This window comes from Rhopalosiphum padi, chromosome 4 (assembly GCF_020882245.1).
Source record: "Rhopalosiphum padi isolate XX-2018 chromosome 4, ASM2088224v1, whole genome shotgun sequence".
Classification (NCBI taxonomy): Eukaryota; Metazoa; Arthropoda; class Insecta; order Hemiptera; family Aphididae; genus Rhopalosiphum; species Rhopalosiphum padi.
Genome location: NC_083600.1, coordinates 25580368 through 25595266, shown reverse-complemented (window position 1 = coordinate 25595266; position 14899 = coordinate 25580368). Strand labels below are relative to the sequence as shown.

General features: G+C 26.5%; 2 protein-coding genes across 4 annotated transcripts in view; one reads left to right on the top strand and one right to left on the bottom strand.

Moving 5' to 3' along the window:
• Positions 1–3767: 3767 nt before the first annotated feature.
• The window catches only part of LOC132929867 (C-Maf-inducing protein-like), a 36302-nt gene continuing 25170 nt past the window's right edge, over positions 3768–14899 (bottom strand). For both annotated transcript variants that reach the window (XM_060995484.1, XM_060995485.1), the window contains exons 3-15: positions 10285–10413; positions 10105–10155; positions 9960–10031; positions 9778–9867; positions 9491–9682; positions 9287–9390; positions 8917–9093; positions 8657–8749; positions 6813–6969; positions 6070–6330; positions 5467–5661; positions 5277–5382; positions 3768–5203 (exon numbers count right to left, since the gene is read on the bottom strand). In XM_060995484.1, coding sequence (XP_060851467.1) covers positions 5079–5203; positions 5277–5382; positions 5467–5661; positions 6070–6330; positions 6813–6969; positions 8657–8749; positions 8917–9093; positions 9287–9390; positions 9491–9682; positions 9778–9867; positions 9960–10031; positions 10105–10155; positions 10285–10413 — 1752 coding nt within the window. In that variant the 3' untranslated portion in view covers positions 3768–5078. The remainder of the gene's footprint in view (positions 5204–5276; positions 5383–5466; positions 5662–6069; positions 6331–6812; positions 6970–8656; positions 8750–8916; positions 9094–9286; positions 9391–9490; positions 9683–9777; positions 9868–9959; positions 10032–10104; positions 10156–10284; positions 10414–14899) is intronic.
• The window catches only part of LOC132929869 (UDP-glucosyltransferase 2-like), a 33327-nt gene continuing 32844 nt past the window's right edge, over positions 14417–14899 (top strand). For both annotated transcript variants that reach the window (XM_060995490.1, XM_060995491.1), the window contains exon 1: positions 14417–14762. The gene's annotated coding sequence lies outside the window, so the exon portion shown is untranslated. The remainder of the gene's footprint in view (positions 14763–14899) is intronic.

Genomic DNA, 14899 nt, shown 5'->3' with positions numbered 1-14899 from the left:
AGAAAACTGAACACTATACAATCCTTATACTTCAGTGGACCGAAACCTCTATATAATAATTTAGTCGCAATTATTTGAGTTTGATACGTCTCGATCGATATACTATAGGCGTTTAATACATAAACCGTGTGGCTAATCGGTAAATAGGTACCGTATTATATTAGATTTATATAGATCACGTTACATACGAGTGTGCATGGTAAATCAGTTTGTATACATGTATGTCGATAAACCTATGTTTATCATATATATATATAGATATTAGTTACCCATACGATGTCTCTAAATAGCCAAATATCAACAATATTTATTTTGTAATTGTATTGAAATCTTCATGCGATTTGTTTATACAATGAAATTGTTTTTATATTCATAAATCATAATAAAACAACTATTTTTTTATATAACTATATGGCTATATAATAATATATTTCAAGTGATTTATGGGCAATAGGCATGCTTTTTTTTCTTGAATAGTGAATTTTAAATTCTAATTTTTGAAACTTTTAAGTTTAAATATATTTAAAAACCATATTTTAATATTCTTGAATTTTTTCGTACTAAATAAGAAGTGTCCTGTAGTGGTATAAACTTCTGTTTTCAAATGAGAACTATTATTTACTATAAATCATTTAGTGGATAATTTGTATTTATTTAATTCACTAAGACACTAAGAATACAAAATATTTTATATAATTAATATTTATTTTAAAAATTTAAAAATGTTTGTAGATACCTACTATATATTAATATTATACACATTATATTATTACATTTTTTTTCGATTTTCTTATTTTCATTTATAACTATATAATTTGTTATTAATTTCAATTAATTTTAATAGGTACATAGATACATGTATTTAAAAATATTAACATACAATCACACGATATATTAGGAACAACAATATCAAAATATATTTGTAACTAAATACATTTCAACAAACCATGAATTTTATTTTATTTATAAACACGTTAACTAAACTAAAACTAAAAAAAATAGTTCACAATATATAATAAAAAAATATAAATTTGTTATTACTATAGATACCTAACTATAGTAGATTTCCATTATATTTTTGTTAGTTATATGTAAATATAATAATAGAATACGTATGTGTACAAACATTTTTAAATTTTTAAATATTTAAAATAAATATTAATTTTTGAACTTTTTGTCGACTATAAAAACTGAATCTGGACTTTTTTTCCAACTTTTTTTAAATCGGACTTTTTGTCTATGGACATTTTGTCCCCGAACTTTTTGTCCACGATTCTATATATATTTAAATATATAAACCTTAAAATCTTACAAAAATACTTTTTTTTACTGTTAATTTTTGTCAAACCTGCACTTGAAAATTTGTTTCCAATCACTGTATTGTTACACACGGAATGCAACTATAAATGACCTTCGGTGAAGCGACTTGTTGTAGACCGGATAAATACCATGACTCAAGGAATTTACTGACGATCGAAATATAATCATACGAATAACTGTTCAGTCGAGATTAATGTTTTGAAGATTTAGTCTCAGCCTCGGCGATCCACAACGTTGTTCCGATGCATCAGTGATTCATTATTATAGGTAGGTAAAGATTATTGCATGTGCATAAGATTGACTTGCAGATAATAAAAACCAACGTTAACACAAGTCCCTATAACACTTTGGCTAAATATATAAATACCATACTCGTACAAAAAAATCACATAACAACTACAGGGAATAAAAAATCAGGGAACTCGTTTTGCTGTATAGTTAATGTGAGATGTGAGTGTACCTCATAATTTAAAAGATGGATGTGTTAATTTTGAATTGAATTGTAAATCACTGTACAAAAAATATGATTCAAAGCGGAAATAATATGTTCCAGCCTCTATTACTAAGCATATTTTTTTAATTAATCTGTTATAAATATTAATATAGTAAGTTATTTTTCAATTAGTAATACGGTAGGATAAACTAAATGTTTAAAAAATATCGTGTATACACTGTATATTCTACTAATTATTACAAATTAAAAATTCATTATACTATATATCCTATGTTATGATTGTTAATTTTATGTCAATTTTGATATACCATTTAATCGAATGAACAAGTCCGTGATATAAATAGTTTAAAACTAGTCTAAATATTTAAAACATTAATTTTTGAATAAATTTTAATAAACATAAGATGACAAGTTTTAAGTCTTTACAATTAATATTTTTAATATTTATATATCCGTTTACATAAAATTATCCAATTATATCAATATTAAAGTTTTGAGCTTCAAATCCATACAAACAAATTGTGCTTCTATACATATATGATATTATTAAATAACTATAAAAAAATATAAAAGAAATCTTGTCTTGAAACAATTTCAAACATTCATTAACAACTCAAAAATTGCCAATATAAATATTTTTAAATATGCCGTATAAAAATATATATATGGGTATAGAAAATGCTAGTATATTATTTTCGATTCTTGAAAGTGACATCAATAGTTTATTAATTAATAAATAAAGCGATTGATTTTAATATACACTATATGATTAAAAGCTATTATTAAAATTAATAATGTAATATGCAATGTAAAATCAACTTATTGATATCGGGTACTAACTATTAATATTTTATCAATTTGTATATTATTGTAATGTTTATTATTTATATTAAGTAGATAATATAAAAGTTGGACAAGTATAATAGGTATACAGTAGAAACTTAACATGTTATATTATACTACGTAACTGCAATCTGCAAGTAATTTTCTCCATAAATATTAGATTCAAACTTAAACCGTCGAACTACAGTTTTTCATTTTTACTTGTAATAAAAGTATAAATATTATTTAAATCGAGTTGGTTTTGAGTTGAACCCGTTAAGCCAGTTTTTTTTATAAATACAAACACATAATATAATAGTCTTCAATCTTTGAGAGTTCAAGAACACCAATTTAGTGATATTTTATAATATTTAACCAATATAATTTATTCTATTATAGCGTGCAAACAAAAATAATTGACTATCAGAATCACAAAGGTTTCTTTACAACAAAAGTTTTACTTTGATATTAATGATATTCGTATGCATTGAAAGACCCTTGTATACTCGTGTGAAAGAAAAGTAATTATATACCCTTTGCATTCACACTATACTTAACTGTGTATATTATATTATAGGTACCTACTTATTTGAATGACACAAACAAATAAGATTATAATTTAAATTACACCGAATACCAGTACATGTTGATAGAATAGCAGCTGTCGTAAAATAGTCTACTTATGTAGAAATATGTACGAGTAGGTACATATAAGAAATAACCAACATCTTATAAAAGATAAAATCAAAATATTTAAGTCAAACCAATATTAATTTGTGTACAATTGTTTGGAGTGTCACAAAAATGTATTTGTTTTTTGTTAATTCATTTGATTTAACTAGAAAAATGTGATTAATAACAATTTTTAATTTTTTAAATCATAAAAAAGAAGAATTGTTACGCGTACCTGCAGGATGATTTTGGTTTATATATTTATTAATTGTCATTCCTATATTATACGACTTCGAGTATCGATTGTTTATGCATAAACAATATATCTATGTATGTATAATGACATATAGATATAAACATTGCAATATTTTTTCCCTAGCCTATTGCTTGTTAAAAGTATTCATTTAAATAACCATAACGTGGATTTTTAAACGTGATACAGAAAAATATGGTGGATAATAGTATAACCCAAATAAAGGCGAACAAAATAATTTCAAAATCATGTAGATGTTTTTTTTATATTGATATTAGATTTATATAAATTAATTTTGAATGTTTACACTTATATTCTATACGTCGTGGATGATACAAAAAAAGTATACATTTAAGAAGAAAAACAACATAGCGATATGTACTAATTAGTTTAGCACTATAGAGATTAATCGTAGATTTTACATGATACAAGTTATTTCAACATAATAATGTACGTGAGTCTACGAATTATAATAAATATTTTATGCTTCAATACAGCAGACAATAATAATTTATTATAATAATAACAATGATAATAATAATAATAATAATAATAATAAAAAAAAAATCAAGGATAATAGCTATAATAATAATAATAATAATAAATAATAATAATAATAATAATAATAATAATGATTATAATATTATATATATATTATACTGTAGTTAATTTATAATATTTTAGCTAAGTACTTACATTTTATGACACAGGTAATAATAAATTTACCTGGTGTAATCGTTTTAGTTATTCTTTACCCTCACAGTTCGTACCCTTTAGTGTAAAAATTTCGTATTATTTTAACATACACATAATTAATATTCCGTGTATATTAGTTTCAATATAATACTTATGGTACGTAAAAAACAGAATCTAAATACAAACAACCCGCCGTGAAAGTGTTTTGTTCGTCGAAATTCGTCATTACTCATTACACATGTATACGAATATTGTACGATAAAAAATTGTAATAAACAAAAAATTATAAACAAATGTTGTAACACAATATTCGACTATCTAAGAATAGAATAAAATCGTAATGGAAATTGAAATTTTTTGAGCGTTTCTATAAGTAAAATTTAATACGAGTAATATAATAATATTATATACTTATACGCTATATAATTAGCAATTTAATGAAAAAAGGCACGACTATAGATAATATAACGTTGTGGTATCGTCTCTCAAATGCGATGTCACTTAAGCATTACTTACTTAATTCTTTTTAACAAAATATTAAATAAACGATTATTATACATCGCCTTAAAGTTTACTTATTTTATAATATTATTATAAACAAAGGTAAAAGTATAATAATGTATATATATTTATACATATAAAAAAAAAAAAATAAAAAAAAACAGGGCCACAGTCTTTTTATACTCGAAGAGTAAAACAGTTATATAATAATATTAAATATATTAATGTAGTTTTGTTATTATATATTATTATAGTTGCGTGTAAATGTGTTTATCAGGCAGATTGTCAACAAAAATAAAAAATAATAAGAACCATTTTATTTTAAACACATTATAATATAATATAACAAAAAAATACCTTTTACCAGGCAAATGAGTATCTGACGTCTACTTCGTGTAAGCCCGGTAGTTTTTTTTTCAATACGTCCACCGATCGGACCGTCGCTTTAGTGCTATTCAAATTGAGTTTTTTCAAATTGATAAGACCTGCAGAAATCGGTTTTGTTAAGTAATGGTCGTTAATACAGACAATCAAACAAATATTAGACACGTGTCTTACTTATTAACGATACGATTCCCCTGTCAGTAACTTTAGTCTCACACAAGTTCAAAACTTGCAAGTTGGTCAGATGATCCGATATGATTAGTAGTCCGGAATCACCAAACTAAAATAATTATTTTAGTTAGTTATTTTATACGTTTTTTGTTTTATTCGTTTTATAAACAATTTTTGAGAAGTATACACATACCTGAGTACCCCACAAATTGAGAACTTTTAAAGATGGTAACTTAATCAACGTCTTGGCACAAGTATCTGTTACATTGGTAAAAGCCAAGTCGACAGACTCTAAATTACCGAAAGGGCCACAATCAAACATGGAATTCAGATCCAAGTCAGTGCCTCGAGCCGGTAATGATAAATTCTGTGGACCTCCTTTTCGTTGCTGAAAATGAAATGAAAATAATTTGCTTATTATAGCGTGTAGTGAAAAATCTATAGAATATCAAAATCTTATTTTCAAATATTACGTATAACCCTGAATAAATCGAGTGAAAAATATTTAATTTTTATTCGGTTAAATTAAATTCTTTGTTTTTCTATATACACATAGGTATATATAGCCATACTACTACGTTTCATGAAACATACGCCGAACGCCATGTAATTTAATGATTAACGATAAACAATAAATATTATCTTGAATCTTATACATATGGATAATTCGTCAATTTAACCGAATGTTTTCTTGAATGAAGTTTACACAGAATCCTAACAATAAAGTCGTGGTATTCAAACAGCCTAGTGTAAACATCATTAAGAATCAATATTTGTACCTGTATATTTATCTTACCAATTCAAGTAGTTGATTCTGCCTTGACATAAACTCGTCGTATACATTTTTGCCAAATTCTGTAGACTTGAGTGTATCGACAATCTGATTTCTTTGATGTAAGTCTTCCACGACCATCCACTCAAGCATTAAGCACAGAACATCCATCACGATTTTATTATTTTTTAACGCTTCCGAAACGCACGTCCCCAAATGCTTGGCTTTTAAGTTTTTCAACAGTTTCTTTTTTTTGCAGCGCTCACAATCCATTAACGTTTTAAGCTAATATTAACAGATATTTAAATATATATGTATTATATTTATTTACTACAACTTTATAACTGAATAAAAATTATTAACAAGATAATAATATTATATCTTATTTGTATATTTTCCAAACTTAAAAGTCGAAACAATGGCGTGAGGGCAGCCATACAATATTAAGGAGTTGGACCGATAGATATACAAATGCAATGATAGTTTATTAAAGTCAAGATTAAAGGGCGCTAGATGTGAAAGATTAAAGGAAAACTTCGAAAGCTCTCGGAGATAGTTATAAAGTCAAAAAAATGCTTTTTTTACAATGTTCCACTGTAAGTCAATTAAAGGTCAATCATATTATAATAATATTATATACGTTTAAAAAACATAAAAGTTGCTTCAACGTATTATTTATACATTGACTTTGACACAAGTGGTTTATACAATTTATAAATTTGTTGTTTTATATGGTTTAGCCTTTACACTGTTATAAAAAAACGTACCAATTGAGTCCAGACAATTGAACTTTCGTAGAACACGGCTTCGATCGGTGAACATAAATCGAACCAGCCATCTTTTGTCTCACGGACAGCTAATACTTGCTTATGAATTTCACAATCTTCATGCAGTCCTATTTTTAATATCACAGAGGAAATGTCCCTAAAGTTAACAAAAAAAGAACAATAGTTAATTGGTTACGAAGTGTCACAAATTTAAATTTCATAAATCGCCGTTCAATAATGTGAAACAATAAATAGCAACCGTGTACAATAGAAATCAAGCAACGGTTCTCATGGGCTCTAATATTTTAGATGAACCCATTATGGTGTCAGAATCAGAATGGTTGTCAAACTCTCTTAGAATATACATTAATTTGTGTCATAAACATGTCGTGTTTAAAAATTTTGTTGTTTGTTAGTATAAATAATATAGAACATATCATATGCAAATACGTTGAACATTATCAAAAAAGTATATTTTACATATAATGATTTATATAGAATCGACATAATATATTTATACCACGTAAAGACGTTTATAGTTTTAAAAAATATAAATATACTAGAAGATTGTTGAAGCTATACCATTTTAGTGACCAAATTAATAATTTTAAAATCGACATATAAAATAACAAAGGACCATATCTAACACTTTCCAATGCAACAATTTTCATTACTATTTTAAATCTATAATGTGACCATCAACTACACAGTTTCATTAATTTCGTAAAATTGTAAAAAGAAATATCTCAATAAAATTGATTTAACAGTTAGTAATTAGCAAATAGTAATAAATTGACTTTTAAGTTTTGAATACGCAATAAAACAATAACTAATATTTTAATTATTATTCAATAACAACTCGTATACACTTATTTTTCATTATAACACTCGTTTCAATATTTAAATAGAATATATTTTCTAAGCGCTATAAAATCATGCATCGAGTAGGTACATTTAAAAAAAAATTAGTTACAATATTTATTTTTTAGTCGCCATTTTAAAATAATTGATCCGATAAAATTATTTAAGTCAGATTAATTTATAACTGAAAACTATGTCTTAAATGGTCAAGCCAACCTCGTTATAAAAATGTATGGTAATCGTGATAATTTTAATGATATAAAGGATGACTATTTAAAATAGAATATCTAATATCTATAGACGTAATTATTATCATACAAATCATGTTGTTGTAGTACATATTCTTAATATACAATTTATTTTTTTGTGACAAATAAAAATAATTATCAGTTATCAAACCGTTACGAGCACGTCATTACACGTGACGCAATATCGCAAATACCTTTTTATATACCTATTTATTATAATATTAAGTAACTATGTGAAAATTGCAGAAATCCGATTATGATAACAATAAAATTTTTCGTAGAAATATTAAATAATAATGCGTATATAACGATATTATGTCGATGTACTTGATACGCAAATAAGTATACTATACTATTATTTTTAATATTTTGTTTGAATGCCACGTTTTATTATTTTTCACGCTGTTATTTTAATGCGGGTACGTATTTCAACAATAACGATAGAATAGAAGAAAAATACAAATAGTCGGGAGAATAAAACTCGGCAATATAAATTTTGGATGGTCATTTATTAAATACATTATATTGAATTGGAGTAACTTCTATAAGCACTGTATCAAAACTACCTTTTTAAAGTACCAAATAGATTGTGCAAACCAAATCAAAACGCCTTGTATTTTAATTTTTAAAACTTATTAATTATGTTCTTAATGTGTATGCTCAGAATAGCGGTTGCGTAAACTACTCGTTCGGTCGTAATCAAAAATCTGAATAATAGAACAATAATATACTCACTCCATAAAAATTGAACGAATTAACAGCAATGCGGGAAACGGCAGCGGACGCAACAGTTGAGCAAGTCCGTACAGCCAGTCGCTGTATTCTGATCTGTTAACAAAATATGCAATACGTTTTTGTTATATTAATTCAAAGTAATATAGTCCATAATCAGTATATGGACCATAGATACAGTCAGGTTACGGTGGTGTGGCGTCGGGATAGGAAACAAGACGTATCGATTGTAATTTATATAGTATATATGGAGTATGTCTTACATGTTTTGAAGAACAACAATGTAGCATCTCAGGTGATTGGTGTAATAGCAATCGAATTCGGCTTCCGAACAGTTAGCCGGCAACTCCTCTGATGCGGAGTATATGGCAGTAATACAGGTGGACACCATGTTCGGCAGTACCCTGTTATGAGGGCACACAGCGCTGGCACTGTGAACTCTAAACGTGTACGCCGAAAATTATTATCAATTTATCGCATTTTATTTATGCATCGTATATTTATATTTTAAAGGTTTATTTCCGAGCACATTATTCAAACGAACAATATTAGCTATGTACCTATAGATATCTCTATATTAGATAGGATACAGTGATGATGTTGAAAAAAAATTAAACACACAGTTTTGCTTACCTCGATAAAAAATATCTAATTGATTCGCCACTTTGGTCCTGGATGTAAAGAGCCTTGATATAATCTTGTACTAATGTGCGAGCTGTCAGGGTTCTCGCAAAGTCCTACAAAATCCGAAGAAAAAAAAATCGGGAAACATATTACACATTATTATACATAACTGTAGGTTTAGAAACATATTTATTTGCTACACTATGCACTCACAAAATTATGTTTGAGTATTCTTGTTATGGTGTAAACTAAGGAATCTTTAATGATAGGTAGGCTACTTTGGTCTTTGCAATGATGCGATAAAAACGAACACATTTCGGCGGACGGGGGACAGTCTTCAATCAACGGGCGCAACGTACCGATTAGTGCCTTTTCCCATGATTGTTTGCAATATTTTTCCTGGTCCTAGATATAAAAAAAATTATATAAGTATATAAATATTGTCAACTTTAAAATGGTAGTAATAATGATTTTATTTTAATATGCAAATAGAAACATACTCTTGTCATTAGCGTACTCGCAATAAAAGTTGGCATATGAAATATTTCATCATCGACCAATGGAATGTTTTTGGCAAAATCCACTATATTCTGTTAAATACATAACACATTTAAATTTTTCGAACAGACAACATAATTAATGTGTACTGAAAATCAAATATAATAATATTATCACACGTTACCTGCAATTCTTTTAACATATCATCTGGATCAGATTGACTTTTCAAAAGTGTTTGGGTTTCCTGCACGTTTTTCTATAAATGGAAATTTAAAAAAAACATTATCACCCTTAAATATTTTCAAAATAATATTAAGTTTGAAACGAACCTTCCATAAGATTGAATAAAGAATTTGATCTCTCAAATACTGATTGGTAGTCTGTAAACAAATATAAACAATTACTACGGCGTATTGGTTATGCAAAACAACGTCACGCACGTGCAAAAAAAGGAAGTAATTCAAATAGTACGTGACAAACAATTGTTAAAAATGTTTAAAAATAATCACCTGTAATAAATAAGAACCATTAGTGACCACTACACGAAGACAGTATTTGAAATTTGAGTCCCATCTTTTTACTGGATATAAATCTTTAATAGCTTCGTATCCAATAGTCTTACTAAGAAATCCACTTGGCTAAAAAACAAATAACAAAATAAAAATAAACTCATCAAATTCGTATTTAAAAAAGCAGATTTTATTCGTGAACGATACAATAATCAAATTAAGTTTATGCAGTACGTATTAAAGTAAAATTACAATTCAAATTTTTATTAATCGCAATAATAATTTTAATCAATATTGTACATTAACAATTTACAAAAAAAAAATGTATTTATCTTAATTTAATAAACTTCATATGTAGAGAATATTTTTCATTTGTAAGTTTTATAACATTGTTTCCTTGTTTTTAAGATAAATATTTTTAGTCTTCTGGTCTAGAATCGTTCGTGACTACAACAGTGATTACTTATCATTTTATACCCAAATATTAAATGTAATTATTACATAAATATCATGTATCACTATATTAACTTTCAATACTTGCACACATTTTATGAATATTTAAAAACAATACATTAACTGTGATTTTGTGAAAAATCGGAAATAAGTTATTCTTATTATTGTCCAATTAAGGATGTATTATCATACATCTTATTAATTATTCCAAAAAAGTAAGGGTAAATTGTCCCCTATATATTCAAGCACTAATAATTAATAAATTATAATTACCTACGCAGATACTTCTTATTTTACTAGATACTTAACTACTTAACAATAACATAAATTATGTTATATATTATTATATGACAAAATTAAATCACAATTTTAATACGCACATTAAAGAAGTATTGAAAACAATGATTACTGTGCTCATTCCGGTGCAATTATGGCCGACTGACAAGAGAAGAGATAGAGCAATGTCAGCGTCGTCAGACTTACAAAATTATATAGATATGTACAAGTATGACGTATATATTAAATTACTGTAGTATCTGTCTATTAAATGCACTGTATATATTAAATATTCAATCTAATAGCTGCTGTAACCATCTTGCGATTTCTAAAACTTGAAATACTTTTTTTTAAACAGTACATTGAAAGATATTGAGTTTGAGCATACTATACGAGTATGCGCTTTAAGATAAAAATACGATATATCAAGGTATATACTATATAGGTAATATATAATAAAAATTAAGCAAAATAATTTAAACGATTTTCGAATTAATACAAAACAAAACAGGAATAAAAGCCTAGAATAAAAATCCGTAGGGACAAAAATCACCAGACACTTATTGATCCTTTTCAGCTCATAAATTTCAACCTTCAAATATTTTAAGCATCAAAAACATTAAGGGCCGCTACAACAACACTGCTTGTTTTCTTTATCTATCTCCCACATAATACAGGAACAAAGATATTCCGTATTTCAATGATTACTACTCTTTGGTTCAGTTTAGGGTAATGGCATTTATTATATATTTTATAAAGAAGAATATTTTTTGTTCATTGACCGGATAGATTTTTAATATTTTTTATAAATATAAGCATGTTTTAGTTTAAATTCATTAATAACTTATTCAAAAATGAAAATCAATTTTGTCAACACACAGGAAATATTCTTCTTTATACAATACATAAAAAGTATCTTTGCCTTAAATTAAACTAGAAAGTCTTAATCGTAAAAATACGGAATATCTTTGTTATTTATATTATATGCGAGATAGACAGAGAAAACAAATGTTGATGTGGCAGTCCCTTAATATGAAATATTATTATACCTTACTAGTTTAAGTATTTGAAAATCCCTAATCATTTACCTGCACAATTAAATATTTACTATAATTTAATGGTTATATGGTAATACCTTCAGCATCCATTTTATTGAATTACGTTGTGCACCACTCCAATTTTCACAAATTTATAAACTTTATTATACATTGATATCAAATATAAAATTATTGTGAATTTATCATTTAGATATTTTTTGTAATATTGACATTTTTATTTTATATTTTGAAATTTCTTTTGAATGTGTACATTAAAAACACATTTTATAGAAAGAGCTGGACTTGGAAACTAAGCCTCTCTTTGTCTCACTCACTTAATCCGGTTAGACACAATAATTTTGTGTTATATACATAACATGATTTTAGTATTTTCCAGTTCAAAAAAAATCGATATAGTGAAATATTTGTACGCTGGATCAAGCGGCAAAAATTGTTTGGATACACAATTATTCTGTAATATTGTAATATAGGTACACCATTTCAAACGTAGGAATTTCGAGATATGCATGGACTGTGCTTAACTGAATATACGAACAAATGTAATAATTTTTTTCGAAACTATTCATCATGTTATATTGGACAAAGGTCGTCACGAATACGCAAGGGCGTATTCTCATATAACATAATATAATTATAATTATAAAATTAATTTTTAATTTTTATTAAGTTGCGGTATTGTAAACTAACTAAAAAATAGTAAAAACTGTTTAAAAAACATATTTTTAAGCAATAGAAATCAAGCACATTTCACTGATAAATATCTACAATGATAAAATGTATCTTTCTAATATTATTATACTACGTGTATATAATATAAAATGTCTTATTTATAAAAATTTTCTAAAGACGTTGAGGGTTCTATAAATCAATTTTAAATAACCATAACTTTACATTTTTACATTTTAATCCCATGCTGTATTATATAAATATTTATATATTATATGAGCAAATGCTTTTTATATGGTAATATAAAAAATTAAAGTTTATTTATTACTACAAAAGTGCATTTTTGAGCTTTTTATTAAATACAACATTTTCATTTTTAAATAATTATATTATAAATTCATATATTATTTAATAAAATATTTTTTAACTAAATTAAAATCTATTTTAATTGTTTTATTTTTTTGTATTTTTCTACAATTCAATTGTAATAATATATGTGTAATAACTTAATGTAAAACCATAAATATGTCTAAGTAGTTTTCCTAAGTAGTATATTTTATTTGAGGTCTAATTCTAGCTTAGAATAATAAAAATAATAATATTTTTATTATTAACGTCTAACATCACTATTTAATTATTTAATTTTTGTGTTTATAAAGGCATTCACTATTCTACCACCAGGCTATGTCACTGAATGTAGCCTTCTCGGTTTTATCCTACATGAAACCGTTTCTCTCATCCAACAATAATTATAATACCATAGAAACACTTGAAGATCCTTTTTATTATACAAAAAATAAAAAAAACCATCTCAAAGGTTTTTTTTTTTGTACACAAAATAAATTAGATAATTTCTAGCAATAATAATTTAAATTAATAATGACGACACTAAAATAGAATACAAAATATACATCATGAATGGGAGACCTAACAATGTAGGAATTCTCAGACTTTGAAGAAAAGATGATTTGAATAAGTATTTAAATAAATTAAAATTTTTCACTTTTCATGTCTTAAAATTTCATTAAAATATTCTATTTATAATAACTCGTTAGAAACGGATGTGACGTTCTTTTAAACTAATAATAGTAATTTTTTTGAAATTGAAATCAACGTATTATATTTATGTAGGTACATAATAAATTATAATATAATATACTCGGATTTCGGACATATTTATTAGGTATAATTTTGTTTTGTGGACTAAGTTGGCCATGCATATTCTTCAATCTTCGAGGAAAACTCTATTACGAACACAACAAACTTTAAGTCGAACAAAGAATCGTATCTCGTGTAATACATTGATATAAAAAAATTATTAAAATTAATTATCATTATAATTATCGACACGTGTATCCGTCGAGTGTTTAAAACAACGATTTACAAAATGCCACATCGTCTTCACAGTTTTTGACCAGAAACAATAATGAAAACGTCCATTAAATATTTTGTATACTCGGCACTCGCTATAAATTATGGCTGCCACGGTTTCAACAAACAGCACCGGGCACAGTATAATATTATGTTATATTTTACCGCTAACGCATGCCGTAGCGCAGTGTGGGCACGGCCGTACGGGATAGCATATTGTATATATGTATTATTAGCCCGTTCCAACGCTCACACATGATAAATAAAAATAACCAGCTGTAATAGAGTGATAAAGTTCAATTACGTCTGTGCGTCAGCCGACGTAAATTCAAACTATATAGTTAGAGTGGTGCGATAAACATTACATAACGTTGTTCTCAAAAACGTACAATATTGTTATAGTGTGTCTATAGTTTAAAAAAAAAAAAATTAAGCAAATATCGTATCACTATGTTGTTTTCGATGTTATCATATTATTATTATGTCCGTCTAATATAATATAGTTCAGCAGCTGGATAACAGACTAGATGCAGTACTAACCTAAACTGTAACCCAACGAGTAAAGAGATACACGCGCGTGTGCAGACTGCGACTGCCGCATATGCTGTGAGTTGCGACCATCGGAGTCAACACGCATCAAAAAAATAACGAGAGGTACGTTGAATGTTTATACCCATGGGTTTTGCGCGCACATGCAATACTTATTAATATCGGCAGCACCTATCGCGAAAACAGAACGAAATACGACGTAATGTCACGCGTTCTGCTCCTGTAGCAAAATCAATATCCAA